At 33.0% G+C, this 16,350-nt stretch overlaps 2 protein-coding genes across 3 annotated transcripts; both read right to left on the bottom strand.

Annotated features, from left to right (window-relative positions):
• Window positions 1-1,555: 1,555 nt before the first annotated feature.
• On the bottom strand, window positions 1,556-9,635 carry LOC141690346 (citrate synthase, mitochondrial). Of its 2 annotated transcripts, none has more exons than XM_074495138.1 (20): window positions 9,474-9,635; window positions 9,299-9,351; window positions 9,147-9,212; window positions 8,279-8,320; window positions 7,530-7,595; window positions 7,319-7,384; window positions 7,074-7,187; window positions 6,642-6,705; window positions 5,770-5,852; window positions 5,200-5,249; window positions 5,042-5,119; window positions 4,322-4,450; window positions 4,148-4,190; window positions 3,851-3,937; window positions 3,251-3,352; window positions 2,932-3,039; window positions 2,770-2,820; window positions 2,174-2,247; window positions 2,033-2,084; window positions 1,556-1,940 (listed from the first exon to the last, which is right to left on the bottom strand). In XM_074495138.1, exons 2-20 carry the CDS (start codon window positions 9,347-9,349, stop codon window positions 1,848-1,850), a joined length of 1,419 nt encoding a protein of 472 aa, XP_074351239.1. In that variant the 5' UTR covers window positions 9,350-9,351; window positions 9,474-9,635; the 3' UTR covers window positions 1,556-1,847. The 2 variants fall into 2 exon arrangements, with proteins under 2 accessions (XP_074351239.1, XP_074351238.1); XM_074495137.1 differs by having other exon boundaries at window positions 9,299-9,363; window positions 9,474-9,634.
• A 626-nt stretch (window positions 9,636-10,261) lies between these two features.
• Window positions 10,262-14,921, bottom strand: LOC141689688 (putative galactinol--sucrose galactosyltransferase 6). Its single transcript, XM_074494047.1, has 5 exons — window positions 14,669-14,921; window positions 13,199-14,496; window positions 11,857-12,066; window positions 11,608-11,742; window positions 10,262-11,072 (listed from the first exon to the last, which is right to left on the bottom strand). Exons 1-5 carry the CDS (start codon window positions 14,867-14,869, stop codon window positions 10,427-10,429), a joined length of 2,490 nt encoding a protein of 829 aa, XP_074350148.1. The 5' UTR covers window positions 14,870-14,921; the 3' UTR covers window positions 10,262-10,426.
• Window positions 14,922-16,350: the final 1,429 nt, after the last annotated feature.

Here is a 16,350-nt window from a genome sequence, read left to right as displayed (position 1 = left end):
TTATAATATTATATTTATTGAGAAATACATAAATATTTTATCAACTAAAACTCATTATCTTTTTTATATTTGCTAATTAAATATTCTTGTTTCTAAAAATTTCACGAATATATACACAGATAAGTTTGTCCCAGAATAATTTTAATTTGATTTTAACCCCAAAAAAAATGTATATGTGATTAGTAACTTGAATTTTAAAGTTCTAATTCAACTTGTTTATTAACAAACTTGATTTCGAACTAAAAATTATACCCGGAAAAATAAAACAAGTTTTGCTTAAACAAATTATAATAAATGGAGCTCAAATTTGATAAAGAAAAATTCGATCAACTTAATTTGTTTGCCTGTGCAAATTTTTGGTAGTTTGTTGGTGGGTAAGTTAGGTGTCATGTGATGATGCCAAGCACTAATAAAACACTAATAATGTTTAGACATCATTTAACCTTTCAGCTAGCACTATTGGGTGATTGCCGTTGTTAGGTTTGATTTGATAACACTGTCGAGATTCTAGCTACCCAAAACAAGTTATTCATCAATATTAAAAAACAAAAAACAATCCAATAATTCAAGTCATATATTTTAGTGATCATTTAAAACTAAAGTTAATTTTGTCTAGAAATAAAATTTTCTCATAAAATACTATAATTTGAATATTTAATGTAAATAAATTAAAAAGTTTACAAAATTTATGAAGTTAAAATGCAAATTAAGTTTCCAAAATGCATAATCAACAAATTTATTAAAAAAAGAGGTACATTGTAATCCAGGTAATAAGAAGAAGAAACAAACGGACTTCTCAAAAAAGTTATATTATTATTATTATTCCCAATATTATGAACTAAAAAATAAAAACGTTAAATGTTTTTATACACATACACTAATACAAACACTTGGGGCTAAAATGAGGTGGAAGACAAAGCAGAAAATAGATATGAAATCAGAAAGAAAATAACAAGGTGCGTACTGCAAAATGCAAATGTTGGGGACGACAAGTGCATGGAAAATCAGTACTCATTTGTCAGTTTACCAGTGCAAACTATCCCCACATGCTCGACACGATTGGTAGGCCTTCTGTCCCTTTTTTATTTTACCCATAACTTTGTCTTTTTTCGTTTGCCCCATCTTTATTAATTGATGAAGCAAATTCAACTTGTTTTTTTTTATGGGCTTGTGGGCGGGCCTGGACTCTTAATTCAAACACTATGCTCATCTTGTTTGTTTACAAATGCTAAGTTCGGTCCGGGGTTGACAAAATTCAACCCCAAAATTAAACATAGGATCCGACTTTGATTTTCCTTGCATTCTCAGAGTAATACAACCCCATAACTCCAAACAAATTCAGGCTCCAAAATATGGGAGAAAAACAATGTCCACAGGCATCACATTTTGGTGAATATATATGGTAAGTAAAGAATAAGACGTGCATTGTGGCAATGCCACTGACTATAAGTCTGATATGAACGTATCTCTTGTACAGCATACTATTTCGTGATAATATATAAAAAAATGCATTCACGAATACCAATTTTAAACCGTACGCGTTATTACTCTGCACTGTACTGAACAACTTTGATTTATTGGATAGAATAAATCACGAACTATTCATGTCCAAAGCTGAGCTGCCAACAATATAAAGACCTTATCCTAAAAGAAACAAGGCAAGAAAAATCTATTGTTAAGACATCTACTAACTAGAGCAGCTATACAATGAAAAACTGCTTGCATAATTTTCTAAAGGATTCAGGACCCTTTTTCCCCTTAAATTGTTGGCATCCCATTACATGAGGTAATGCTACATGACCAATTATTATAGAAAAATGGGGTACAAGCCGTGTAACTTTCACTTATTATGAAGATTTCTTGCAATAATTTTCCAGCCACTCCATTGTAACACTTTTTGGCCTCTCAAGTGGTAACCCAAGTGCTCTGTCCCATATCAACTGCAAATTTAAACAGATAAGCAAATAGGGTCAACTGTCAAGTTGAGGACAAAAGATGAATGTAATTATTTGCGAAACAACACACAACATACCTGAGAGCAAATGCCCATTGCCCTGGATACTCCAAAGAGAACAGTATAATATCTGTTCAGAATTTCAATAAAGTCAGATTTTACAACAATAGGATAGGAAACGATTGGTCATAATAAACATAGTAACCAGTGGCAATTTACCTTGCTTCTGTCAGGCCATAATGATTTAGCAGTACCCCACTGTGGGCATCAACATTAGGCCAAGGGTTCTTTACCTATTAGCATAAAAAAACCCAAGTTAACACTATGCTTGATCAGAGTCATAATTATAAACTAAATTGTGATAAATTTATTGGCTTAAGCCATATAGAGAAAAATGTTGGTAGACCAACAAAATGACATGTGCAAACATTTAAAGAATGTAATTCAAAATGAGAATGCGAATGCCTATCATGCAAGGGATGGATAGGATTAGAAATTATAAGGGTGATAATGACAATATGACATGATCGAGAACATTCCAGTTTAGCTTATTTGTTTTGGTCAAACTTCAGTCCCAACAAGAAAATTATGAGAGAAGGCAGGGCCAGAAACAGGGCAATTATCTGACAATACCATTTAACGCATGTCAATTCTTTAGATGTCATAATAATAATCCCGCACATTTCCAAATTTTAGAATATAAACTGTAATTGAATTTGTTTAATTGATACATGTACACCTATTAATTCAGTACTGCTTTGATATGATCATATCAGAGACTTTTTTTGTTGACTAAAAAAATACACGCAACTTACCTTGCCAAGTTCTGTAAGGATTGGAGGCACCACTTCAAAGAGCTTTGAAACCTATACATAGAAGCAAAAGAGAGAGCAAGTAAAATAAAACACTAGTCACATTGTCAGTTATTGTCCTATGATACAGCACAAACATCAGGAAATTAAGGCTCATGGACTAACCAATTGGAAGAGTGGATCATCAGGTAAATGCTTTAAAGCAAACTCTCTCTGACACATGTATCTTGGATCTGTGTTACGCAGAACACCATGTCCAAATCCAGGAACTACCTGCAGTTTGTAGGAGATAATGATGAGATGCAAAGCGTACTTGGACCTGTTTTTTCCTATCTAGAAAAAAGCCGCTTGCAGGTGTTTCAATTGCAAGTTACAACAATATACATAAAGTACAAGTGAAAATAGAACATGACAAATAAATACAAAAAACATCAGGAATTATCAAATGTAAGATGGGACTGTCTTGTCCAATGGGAAGCTTGACCTTTCCGCTGTTCAAGGTTTTCCAAATATAATCTTTCAACTGTTCGGTTGTTACATTTTCTCCGCACTCCGAAACCACAGACTTAATCCATAGCAAAACTTCCTGCACCAACAATATGGTTAAATAAGACGATGATGATGTCAGCAACAATAATTGTGAACCATATCTCTTTAATTTAAGAAGGAACAATCCCGTAATACATATTTTTCCAAGCTAGTTTAAACAAAGCAAAACAGTGTCATTGAAGATCTAATTAACTGCTCGAATCTCGATATATAAAAAAGAAAAACCATAATGTTTATAAGAATGGCAACAAAACATGGGGCAAACGAAAAAATATTTTGCAATAGAAGGAAACCTAGACCACAAGGAATACAATGATTTTATTATTTTATCAGTAAATGCTGCATCCACTTTTGTAATCGGATATGATAATATGTCTATCAAAAGTACTACGAAAAAGAAAAAGCAGCAGGAATTTTACAATTTAAGCATAATAACCTTTTTACACATGTCAAAACTAACAAATTAAGGTAAACATGGTAATATTTTAATGAAGAGTTACACGTGAGAAAGTGATAATATTAATAAGTATTATACCTGGTTTGCCAAACCATGAAGTGGTCCAGCTAAACCGTTTAATGCAGCTGCAAAAGAAAGATACGGATCTGAAAGGGCACTTGCAACCTGTATCAAACATAAAAGGTTTATCAGATTTTTGGTTGGAAGGGAATTGGTCATATAGTATGCCTTTATACAGTCACGAAGAGTTGATGGATAAAAGGTAATACGAAATGCAATCACTCTAAAATTTAACTTCAGGGTAATAAAAAAAAAGGTGGTTACTTTTACACATCAGTACAGACAGACAGCCTGGAAAAGTAGCAAGTCACTTACTAGATGACCAGTATGAGCACTGACATTTCCACCTTCATGATCACTGAAACAAATAGTGATTTACCAGTCAATTACCGTCAAACTGACGGAGTTTCTTTGTGTATAATATAGCTGAACACAGCTACACCAAATAATATGTAAAACAATAGTATGTTGCACAAAGCCAAAACTTACGTATGAATAGTAACATAAAGCCTCATAAGCTCTTGCATGCTAGGACTATCATAACCGAGCATATGGGCAAAATTTGCACCATAATCTAGAGAATCATCAGTGGATATACTTTGTCCATTCTTGTACATTCTTCAAGACAAATGAAACAAGTCAGTTCAGAAACAAAGCAAAAGCACAAAATTATACCCTGGCACTGGCAGCACCAATATATATGTATCCAGGTGGATGATAAATCAACCCTAAAAGCAGAAATTCTCTTTCGGTACTGCACGTGCTTCTGTGCATAATCCAAACATGCAGAGCACATAAATGAACAGATACATGATATGTACACACATCAATCTAATTCCACATACTTAAATTAGATAGCTTAACTCTGCAATGTGTTCAAATAATATATGTCAATATTATCATTTCGATTTAGAAATGAGTGCCATACTGAAAACTGTGATTTCACACAGGGATTCTCCACACAATAATACAACTTCTTTTTCCGTCGGCAACAAAAAGTCTTCGGCATCAGAAAAATTAGTAGAACTGGAAAGACTAAATAATGCAATTAAAAAAAGGCAAAGTACATGAAACTTTGACCACCTACTATTAGACAATAGCATGTTGCAGAAAGAATAAAACATATAGATAGACCCAAAGGATAACTTCAAAGGGATTTAATTATAAGACATATATTACAAAATAAGGGTATTTACAAACTTCACAGACCTGCGATAGACATAAGCTGCTACAACTGGTAATTGAGCAATCAAAGTAAGAGAGTCCTCATATGTTGTCTCCCAATACCTGAAAGAGTATATTTTTTAAAAAAAGTTTATTGTGGAAAGGGGATGTGGTGATCAAAGAATTTCCAAGAACCAACTCACTTAGTTTTGTGGATCCCTTTTTCATATGCCTTCTGAAATTCACTTTGAACCTGGAAACAGAAATGATAACATATGAATAAGGTCTACAAAGTAACAAAGAGGCAAGCATAACATTTAGTTTTCAACTTTTCATAATAAAAATGTAAGAATGAGTTTTTGAGCTCAAAACAAAACACCATATGTGGAACACTGGCAAGTAAAATACTGGATTAACTATATTCAGTGTAATACTAAGGTCCCAAAGCTCTAGAATATATAAAGATCGAGTATTGTTTTTAAAGAGGGTAATGCATTAAAATTAAAGAATGAAACATAGATCAGCTAATAAACAATAGAAGTACTGGGACCTTTTTAAAATAATATATGTGATTTGTCTAAACTATAGTCATTAAAATTATAACAATCAAAAAGTACATCTACAATACTAAAATCTAAATCTTGAGATATCATTAAAACGTAAAAGTGAAATAGTATTTTTAGATTTGGGCCATTAAACGAACTGTACTCAGCCATTTTTTGTGGGTCAAGGGAAGTTTAACAATGGAACAATAAAAAAATTCAATAATCAACCTGGAGGGCCATGACACCAGTGGTAAATTGAGTCATTGGATGAGCTTTAACAGGTAATGCATCGATGGTTTTGTATACATGATCTGAAACAACCATTAGAAATTATCAATATACTCGTATGCATGGCAAAATCAAAATATAAAAAATGACAGACATAATCTACTGCCATTACATAACTGCGAACTATCAGAAAATACATCAACATATTTAAGAATCTCAGTCCTCTATTAAATCATAAAAAATGTCGTATAGTAAATTTCTAGACTAGCATCATGTCATGTGCCTTACTTGGTCATTTACCAGATGTAAGTTACACTTCCTGTCAAAAATGGATCCAACTAATAACAGAAGGTAAAAGGAACTTTCTGAAAGGAACACGTATTATATCAATCCAGCCATATTTGTATGTACAATAAAATTGATGTAACATAATGTATAAACACGCCCTTCTACTTTTTCCTGAATGTTTCAATTCTGGAGTAAGTTAGAATCCAAGCAAGTGGCTTATATTTCACCTCTAATACAGAGAGACAAAGGAAAGACTGTATAATGAAAAGCTTGAAAGAATAAAGTCACAATGCAAAACCGTGGCTTCCCAGCTTTACTATCTTGTTACATTATGTTTGGTCAACAAACTCGCAAAGATGACGCAGAAGCTGACTCAACTTTAAGTGAACAGAGTAAACAGATACAATGAGAAATCACATTTGGAAGAGTACAAATAGATAAACACAAATATAATGACTGTCTGGAAAAAACATGGTGTGTATGGTGCTTGCACCAACTAACAGTCATATGCATACGAGCAACACTAATTAAATTTGCTCTTATGTAATGAATACTTTTCATATTGATAATGTTTGTAAATGAACCTGGTACAGCAGCACGACTTCGCAACTCTGCAGATAATGCATCTACTTGCTCTTTAGTTGGCACCTGTGTATTTAAGGAGGTGGAAATTAGTTCCTTAAGAAGTATAATGTGTTTTTGTGAGATAATTGTCATAAAGTGTCACTGCATGGCGTTGTAACTTAAAAACGCAGAAAACAAGAATGCATCAAACATAAAGAAAATTAGTTTAATTTAGGTGACATAAGCTGATATGTCACACTATAAGAGTAAATCCCAGCAGTTGAGCAAGAATGATCCCTAATGAAAATCTAGCATAAACTCAGTGATGACATTTTATTAGAGAAATTTAGACTTTTTTTTATCTTTGTGAGCAATATAAGGAATTAACATTTTACTATGTAGCCATAGTATATCATTCGAATATATGTCTTCAGGATATTCTATTTAACTACCTTTCCAGTTAAAAGAAGCCAGAGGAGACCCTCGGGCAATGGTTCTCCACCATGCTTCGCACCAGGTAATAGCTTCTGACATTCAGGTATCGACAAGCCCCTAAAGCGAATTCCCTGATGAAGAAAGAAAACATAAATTTCAACAAATGAAGAGTAAAGTACTTCCTCATAAAACATGAATGCACCTGCTAATATTTAAGGTCAGAAGAACATCAAACCAAACAAGTCAGTCACCATGCATATACCTCTTCTGGGTCAAGTAAAGAGGTTTCCCACAGAAGTCCGGTCATTCCTCTCATACCGCCAAGTACCTTTGCAATTTGGAAAAGGTTATGTTGAGTGGTGCATATCAAATTTTATAATGATTGTTAATTCATACAGTACAAGATACATACATACATACATACATACAGATATATACTAAAAATAGTGAATCAAAAATTAAATATCATTTACCATATCAACAGTTATGTTTCCCAGTTGAACCTTTCCATGTTCTGCTTTGAGCTTTTTAATGCGCTCCTGTAGAAAAAATATTATACGACAAAGAGGAACTTCACAGTCATAGTAATTGAAAGGAATTGCTGATATTGTTAAACGGTTTAAAAATAGTGATCCCATATAATTATAACAGATTTCATCCCTTGTGGTGATTCAGATGGGAAAGAAATTGAATAACATCTTTACCTTGTCAAACAAACTGCCCATTTGGCTGACCTTAAGAAAGTTACTTGTTACCTTTTTGGCTTTTTGATCTTTTAAACTTATACATAAAAGAAATTGTCCTACTATAATGTTATTATCAGTTCTGTATACTTTATTAATACTATATACTTTACAAATACAATGTAAAAAATAACTAAATAACAAACAAAAAGAAATCCTAGAAGTTGCATTAAGAATTGAGAATAGTAATATTGAATTTTGTTCCAAGTCAAAATTCTGAAGCAAGTAACTGAAGTCAGTACATATTTCCTATTTCAAAGAATTCAACTTAGGAGTCACTATTAAGTTATTTCAACTTTTGGCAAAAACAGGCCCTTGTTTGTAATTATTAAACCAGACCATTTTAACTTGTAGAGTTAAACAAGATTTCCAAAAATTAAAGCTGGACTGAATTTAGGTTGTACAAATGACATCAAGCATCACAAAACAGTTTATGTACATTGTAAAGTGAGTTACGATCTTATTCTAATGAAATGTACCTGCTGTTCTGGAATCAACTCCTTAAGCTGAGAACGGAGATCCTACAAAAAATATACACAATATGAGTGATACCAGAAAATAAAAACTTCTTTGCAGTTTATCTATATGCCCAAACAAACAAAACTGATATTCATCCCAAACAAACAACAGTTTTTTATATTACTGATTTTTAATTTCCAAATGTGAATAACATCTCTGACGTAATACACCATTATCAGTATATCACTCAACTTTATCACAATTTACACACTCTAAAAAAATTTCTCTAGTGGACACCAAAACTAATTAATCATTAATATTGACATGTAGTATCTCAATGGATGAGTATATGGGGTACAAATAATTGATCCAGGTGAACTCTAAATTACAGTAAACAGTTCTATGCACACATTATTCAATACCATCACCTTCACATCCCTCAGGACCCTTTCTTTCTATTGACCGACTCAACAATAGTCCCGCTATAACACATCAATGTCAAAGTCAATTCAAGTGTACCCTTTCGTATTCATATATATCAACTCCAACCACTAACACGATTGTCATTTCTGCAAATGCACACACTCTTCAATGCATAAAATATTATTCTGTGTCGAGACTAATAGATTCATTTACATATATTTGTATCCTAAAACGGGGTTCTCCAATGATAGTTATCCAGAAATAGATTAGGGTCTTCAGATTTCTTAACTTAGAAGTTATAACTAGTACACCAAATCAGAAATGCATATACATAAAATATTCACAAATCCACTGGGATTTGCATTGAAAACATCTAAAAACTAATTTGTGCCACAGAAACTAGCATATAAACGCTGTGGAACTATTACATAAATAAACAAGCAACACAGAAAAGAGAGTCAATACGAGATCAGAAGCCGAGGTTTGCACTTGATACCAACGCACTGTATTACTGAGATTGGATTGCTGAACCTGTCAAAACAGATAGTGAAAAATATCAGAAAATTAAACACATACGAATCACATAAAATATCAAACAGCACTAATATATAACTTACAGCCCGAGAGCGCAGCTTGTTTAGCAGCGAAACACTCCGAAAGAACACCATTTCTGAAACCAAAACTGCGCCGTTTCATAAACACACATCAACACACAAATACAGATCTGATTTGTTCACATTAAAATTTAACAGGGAAATTGAAGAGAAAAAAACAAGGTATTGAATTGCATACAACTGATTCGAAGGCCTTGATAACAAAAGCGAAAGTAATAGCAGCGGCGATTGCGATTGCGATTGAGATCAACAAAGGATTGAATAAGAATCCAGCCACCCGCAAAAAAATTGATGACAATTAATTTGGAAAAATCAAATTATCAGAAATCATACGATACTAGCTTAAACCCTTTATATTATTATTATACATAATTTTAATGAAGAATAAGAAAAATATACAAATTCACTATTTTTATTTCATATGCCCAAATCATAATTGTTATTAAATTTTTCAGTGATCCCTAACTTAAAATTTAAATTTTTGAATTTTTATTTTATCCAATTATGATATTTTTAATATATTTATATAAATAGATAGATAATAATTATAGACATATAATAAAAAATAAATCAAATAATTAGAAAAAGCTGTCCTACTTAGCAAGATATATATCAATTTATCGGAGACTGTGCAAAATTCTAACAATTTAGTATTTATAAATAAGTTTTTGCTTAAATGAAAACCGGGAGAACTTGTAATTTTAATTGTTAAAATTATTATTTGCACAAAAGCACAATTAATCGAATTCGATATTTTAACTTTTCAAAAAATTACCAATTTCAACTACAAAAACTATCATTTTTCTTCTCATTTTAAAAAGTTATCATTGGAGCACGACTCTTTAAAAATATAATACTAATTTCTTAGATTCGTATATGGCCAACAACAAAAATGAAAAATAATTTAATTCCAAATATTATCCCTTCTCATCACCCATAATTAAATAAATACTTATAACTTGTACATATTCTAAGATATAAATATATAAGCTTTTGAAAATCTCAATAAAATGATATATGTATTCATGGAGTTTGCCAAGACTTGACACCTAGGAATGTCAATAAACTAGAAAACAGTTTAGTCCCTGAGCATCAACCTCAATCTTGGCATAACAATAAGCAATGAGCGATTTATAAATCAATGTTGAGAATGTGAACTTTCTGGTTCTCCTCGGGCATATGATCCAAACTCAAGATAACTAACCCTGAAGCTGCATCATATGTAAAATCTATCATGCTCGATCCAACTGTGCACCTTCTCGGCTTGGAGGTGGAGTAAGCACCAAACCTGCCACAACCCTTCACTTTCAATGAAACTACTGCAACTACTTCTGTGAGGTTCTCAACCCTCTCTCCAGACAATTGAGCATCATTCTTCACTTCATATCTAAGCCCTTCAATAGCTCCACCAGCATTGTACATGTCTACGAGTCCAAATGGTGCAAAGTGGAACCCAGGTGCCAACATCTTAACTGGTGTAACTGTAATTATGTCGTGCTCGAGGATCTTTAGGGACATGGGAGTAGCAGTATCATAAGGTAGAATGTAAATGTTAGTGCTCTGGTGGCAGTATAAGGCACATGTTCCGTTCCAGTTATCATCCATAGAAACGTCTGCAATGAGGTGTACATCATGGCCTTTGATGAAGCCAGTTATTGCATCGGATGGAGTTTGATGGAATATGTTTTTTCTTTCAGTGCTGTTCCATGCCGCACCTTGGCAATTGTAGATACCAAGCACTCCATTGTACTTGTTCATGTTCCATATCTTTAACAAGCTGAAACAAAAGAAAAATGGCCAAGTACCCTTACGTGTTAGTAACACTTAATTTAAAAATAAATAAATAATATCATCAAGCAACAATAATATTCACTCCAAATCTAGGAGAAACTCGGCCAATTTTTTTTCCTACTTTTATTGTAGATTTGTTTAAATTGTATAAATTTGGTTTGATGTGAGGTTAGTTGTACACTAAGAACTTCTTCAATAAAGGCTCGCAATTGACTAGGAAGTTTGCAAATGACCTTTGCAATCAAGAAGTTGAATCATATATCAAAATTATTTGGAAAAAATTGCTCTTGCATTTTTTTAAGTTGATACTATAATATTTTAATCAAATAGGAAAGTTCATGCCAGAATACTTTCTAGCCCAAAAAACATTATATTTTTGTAGGACCTCAGCACATAAATTACATTATAAATGTATGAAACTCTTATAATTTTAAGTAATCACCAATCATCGTGACTTCATCAAATAGCAACACAATAGATATATTTACTGAGTAAAACAGTTTGCATTTGTAAGTACTGACCTAACTCCGTCACGGGCGGGATCAGAGAATAAACAGTCCTTGGTGGGACGGCCCGGCAAGCGGGCTCGGAGGATTGACCCGTCTGGTAAAACAAGTTTCCTTAGGAGGTCAAAATTGTGATATCCAGGAGCATCACTGTAACAAGAATCATCATTCACTGGATAATAAAATGTAACAACAAACACAGAATCATTGACTGCGAGTGCTTTTACAAATAGTCAGTAAAACAATTAAGTTGGATTCTCTAACCTTACATAAACAGGGCCACCACTGATAGCCCTGGCTGATGCATGATATTCAGCTGCTGGATGTAAAGATTGGAACATATCCCAATCAGGCTGCATGAATTCTCCAAGGAAGACACTATTGTATGCCACCGCCGCAATATGGATGGTATGTGATACAGGATCACGAGGGAAAAAATCATCTGATGCTCTAACAATAGCTGTTTGTTTCGAGCTGCAGTATGGGCGATGGAAAATTTAGTTCAGAAACAGAAAAAGACCAATAAAATCTCATGCTTAAACTGATAATTAAAACTATTTGGAAATGTGTGTGTGTGTGTGTGTGTGAGAGAGAGAGGGAGGGAGGGAGGGAGGGAGGGAGGGAGGGAGGGAGAGGCAATAAATATAAGCTGCAAATGCTTTTACAATGTGTTCAACAAACTTTTTCATGAGAGAAAAAAAAAAGAAATGTGAAGATTTGATTTCTTCAACTTGTTCCCAAAAGGTTTTGTAAGAAAGAAAAGAGAAGATCTCAAAAGATTTGGAGAGAAAATCTTCGTATATTTGTCTCCAAAATCGTCTTCCCACTTTTGCAAAGATTTAGAGAGAACAGAAAATTACTTGTTTTCCATTCTTTTCTTTCACTGATTCTGGAAGGCTGGCCGCAAAAATCTTTTGTGTTGCATTAGCAATAAACTGTTCTAGAATATTTATCAAAAACAAATAATAATAATAATAATAATAATAATAATAATAATAATAATAATAATAAAATCTGGGATTCCCGTGTAAACAATTTATTTTTATTTTAAATGTAAGTGTTAAGTGGATATACTATTATGTTTGGTGCATCTTTTACTTCTGCTGAATTTCATCTTGTATATAATATATGTTTAAGTTTTCGACTAGGTAAAGTATTTGTGCAGAAGCCTATATAGAATTGTATTGCTTCTTGAGGTATTTGCAGCATCAGAAAAAATAACTTCAATAGTTGAAAATAAGAATCATCCTTGCCGCAGTGGCTACAAAGCCCCAAAGGGTACAATATGGCATTACTGATACTACATATGCAAAAAGACAAAAAGAAAAAAGAAGGAACCTAATGTTGCTAAAGATCAGAGCCTCAGAGGTTATAAGTAGAAGAGAACAAGTAAAACATAATGTGTCTGTCTGGTTGGAAGTTTCCTCTTTTTATAAGAGGAGAAGGGTAGTTCACTCCTCTTGAGGTACTCTTCCCCCCTTATAAGAAGAAGATACGCTCAGTCATATACCCTCCATAACAACTTATTTAAATTTAAATAAATGATCTAAAGGTGAAATTAAAAAAAATCAAATATAAAATGAACTGTTGAAGGCTAGAAATGTACCAGTAAAGGGAATCAGTATTATGGCTCATGCAATCAATGCAACCATTATCTGGAAAATTCTTAGCAATAGAAGCATCGAGTGCCTTATGATATTTCTTGGTGACCTCAACACGACCTGATAAACCAGTCCCAAGAGTCTCCAACATGGACTGCACGTCCACCTTCACGCCATCTACACCAGCGGATGCCAGGTACTGATGGTACTCATTATAGAACATGTGCACATTTTTAGGATCCATTAGTCCTATACCCTGCAGTGCTAATGGATCGACTTTCCATCCTGGTTCATTCTCCATTACACCCTTGGATATAACTGGATACTTTAAAACCGACCCATATTGCTCCATAGCCTCCACTCCGGGCCTTACCCCACCCCAATACCCCATTATGGCATGCCACACATAAACAAACTTCAATCCGTATTTTTCTTTTGCAATGCTTACTATATTCCGAATCCCTAATGGGGGATTATCCTTTGACTGAAACTTACTATTTTCCTTCATCCCAATCAGTCTCATCAACTGTTGTTCTTCAGTTTGTGGTTGATCAGTGTCCCCTCCTACTTCTTGCCATCCATCATCAATGATCACAAACTTCGGAGGCGTTGCACCGGTAGTCAAAGACGCAAGACCATTTTCCACACCCTCCTGAGTTACTTCTTGGTAAAATGCATCCCATGTACACCACCCAAAATAATCAATAATCCCCGGCAATTTCTTTTCCTTAAGTTGCCGAAATGTCTTCAACTGCAACTTAACAGCTTCAACTGCACCCGTAATCGTCCTAAACGGATCCGTACCCACACCAACATAAACAGCACGATAAAAATCATCCCCCCTGGTCTCCAAATCACCGCTCTCCAAACACAATTCAAGCTCATCCCGAACATTCCCTTGAAGACAAGCTCGAAAAGGTCCCTCCACCAAAGGCAAAAAAACAACATACATTGTCTCATCCTCAACTCCAGACCCCGATTTCGCCTCTAACAACATAAATTGAGTTTCCAACGGAACGTCTTGGCCTTTATCTCCCATCTTCTGAGCCATCCACCACAGTTTAAACCTAAAACAGGCCATAAACCTAACACCATCCAACTTCCCTAACGACACAACATGCCTACTATTTTCCTCACCAAACTCCGTGCCTAAAAATACTCCATCAACCGGAACAGATTCCGAACCCGAAGTCAAAATGACATTCTCCGGTACATTAGTCAGTATTGTCCTGCCTTTGACTACCAATTTACCACCAATAACCCTAACTTGCGAACTGATCGTCATTTCGGATCTTAATCTTATCTGTACATCAATCCACAACTTAACTAATTCAAATTTTACTCAACAATAACTAATTCAAGTTTAACCAAAAATACAATAACATAGCTAAACTAATTCTATAATTTCTGCCACTACTTTAAAATAACCAGTTCAATAAATAAATAAAATGAAGGAGTGATGAGGAAAGATGTACCTTAATTTGAGGTGTTTTGATTGAAGAATGGTGAGAATAAAACAAAGATTGATTACGGAGATGAGCTATTCTGTTCCGGAATGGAACTGAAAATTGATAGTGTGTGAGATTGTGTGCAACACAAGATGAGGAGAGGTGGGAATTTATAGCTGGGAAATGAGGAGCTGTATTGGGATTCGAGATTACAGGTTTAATCGCCATTGCTGATTGGAGTATTTCTTTTACTTGACTTTCCCTCCCTCCCTATATTTGTTCCGTTTTCAAATTCAATAATCTTGGAAACTCGCTAATTTTAGGAGTTATGATGGCCCACCATTTTGTACTTGTTTTATTTTTTTAGTTCCCTGCATATTTTTAAAATCAAATTAGTTTCACTTCTTCTTTTCTTTTTCCATGAAAATTTTAGAAAGTAAAAAGTTAAAAATTTATATTTACTACAATTTTATATTTATATTTTTTTATCGTAAATAACCCGCAGCCGCTACCCTTCGGATGCGCACGGGGTAAACCCTACGGGTTCACGTAATAGCCTGCAAATCACGTCAGGCTCAGGCTCGGGAGGCATAATCATAAATTCTCCTCCTGTGGGATTCGAACCTGTCAATTTTATATTTATATTAATTTAATGAAATACTAATTTTTTTAATTTTGTTTTGTTTATCGTCAATTTTTCTTCTTTTACATGGACCAGCTTTTAAATTAAAGGGCTTTTTTGAAAAATACCAAGTCTAAAAATATTTTTGCAAAAATATTTTCATTTAAAAAAAAATGCAAAAATACTATTTTTCACATTTTTTTGCAAAAATGTAATTTTTTGGCAACTGGAATCAACTGCATGCAATTTTGACGAGTTTATACAACTACATGTAACCTCAAATCAACCAAAAAAATATTATTCAACTAGTTGCATATGTGGTTGATTTTCGTTTATTTCGTATTTTTGCAAAAAAAAACAGAAGATAGTAAAATCGTAAAAAAAATAGAAAAAATAGTATTTTTGATAAATTCTCTAAATTAAATAACAAAGTGAAACACATTTTATAATATTAAATGTTAATTACGTATTAAGTTTTAATCTATCACTTTTTTTGCATGTCACGTGTATTCACGGTTTATATTCTCCTTGTGGTACATATAAGATTATCAAGTTCTATATATTCTTATAAGAGCCTAGCTTTAGAAAGTGTATAGTAATTATTTGAATAATTAGATGGATAATTGTGTGGAAAAGAGAATTAAGAAAAACATTCATGTCATATTATAATATTCAATAAAGTAATATAAGAACATATATTTTACTTTACCTTTTATTTAACAAATGGTCCCAAAAAATTAGAGAATTGAATATAAAAATAATAAAATGAAGAAGTAGTTAGAACTCCGGTAGTGAGTTTGTAGTGAATATATATATATATATATGTTAAGATTTATTCTTTTAAATGATTGCTTCAATTAGATCCCGCCTTTTGATTATTTCTAAAAATCACCTATTTTACTAATTAGTCATCCAATTAATTATTCAATTTTAAAATCCGATTAATCACTGCACTTTTTTAAAAATTTAAATATTTAGTTTAATAAATTAATTATTTTTATATTTTATTAAATATATTTGATTAATGATCCAATTAATCAATCTGATTATCCGATTAATTACTAAAAAATTGTTTTACCGAATAATG

The sequence above is a fragment of the Apium graveolens genome, chromosome 10 (genome assembly GCF_009905375.1).
Source record: "Apium graveolens cultivar Ventura chromosome 10, ASM990537v1, whole genome shotgun sequence".
Lineage (NCBI taxonomy): Eukaryota > Viridiplantae > Streptophyta > Magnoliopsida > Apiales > Apiaceae > Apium > Apium graveolens.
The sequence above is the reverse complement of the archived record's forward strand: the minus strand, read 5'-3'. Positions and strand labels throughout refer to the sequence as shown.

Excerpts from the sequence above, each read along its gene's own strand:
- LOC141690346 (XM_074495138.1), bottom strand. The coding sequence starts at position 9,349 with ATGGTGTTCTTTCGGAGTGTTTCGCTGCTAAACAAGCTGCGCTCTCGG. Across the intron at positions 7,385-7,529 it reads GAAACATAACTGTTGATATG|GTACTTGGCGGTATGAGAGG; the intron begins GTAAATGATATT and ends CAAATTGCAAAG. Across the intron at positions 2,821-2,931 it reads ATGATCCACTCTTCCAATTG|GTTTCAAAGCTCTTTGAAGT; the intron begins GTTAGTCCATGA and ends TTCTATGTATAG.
- LOC141689688 (XM_074494047.1), bottom strand. The coding sequence starts at position 14,869 with ATGGCGATTAAACCTGTAATCTCGAATCCCAATACAGCTCCTCATTTC. Across the intron at positions 14,497-14,668 it reads TCAAAACACCTCAAATTAAG|ATAAGATTAAGATCCGAAAT; the intron begins GTACATCTTTCC and ends ATTGATGTACAG. Across the intron at positions 12,067-13,198 it reads AATACTGATTCCCTTTACTG|CTCGAAACAAACAGCTATTG; the intron begins GTACATTTCTAG and ends CCCATACTGCAG.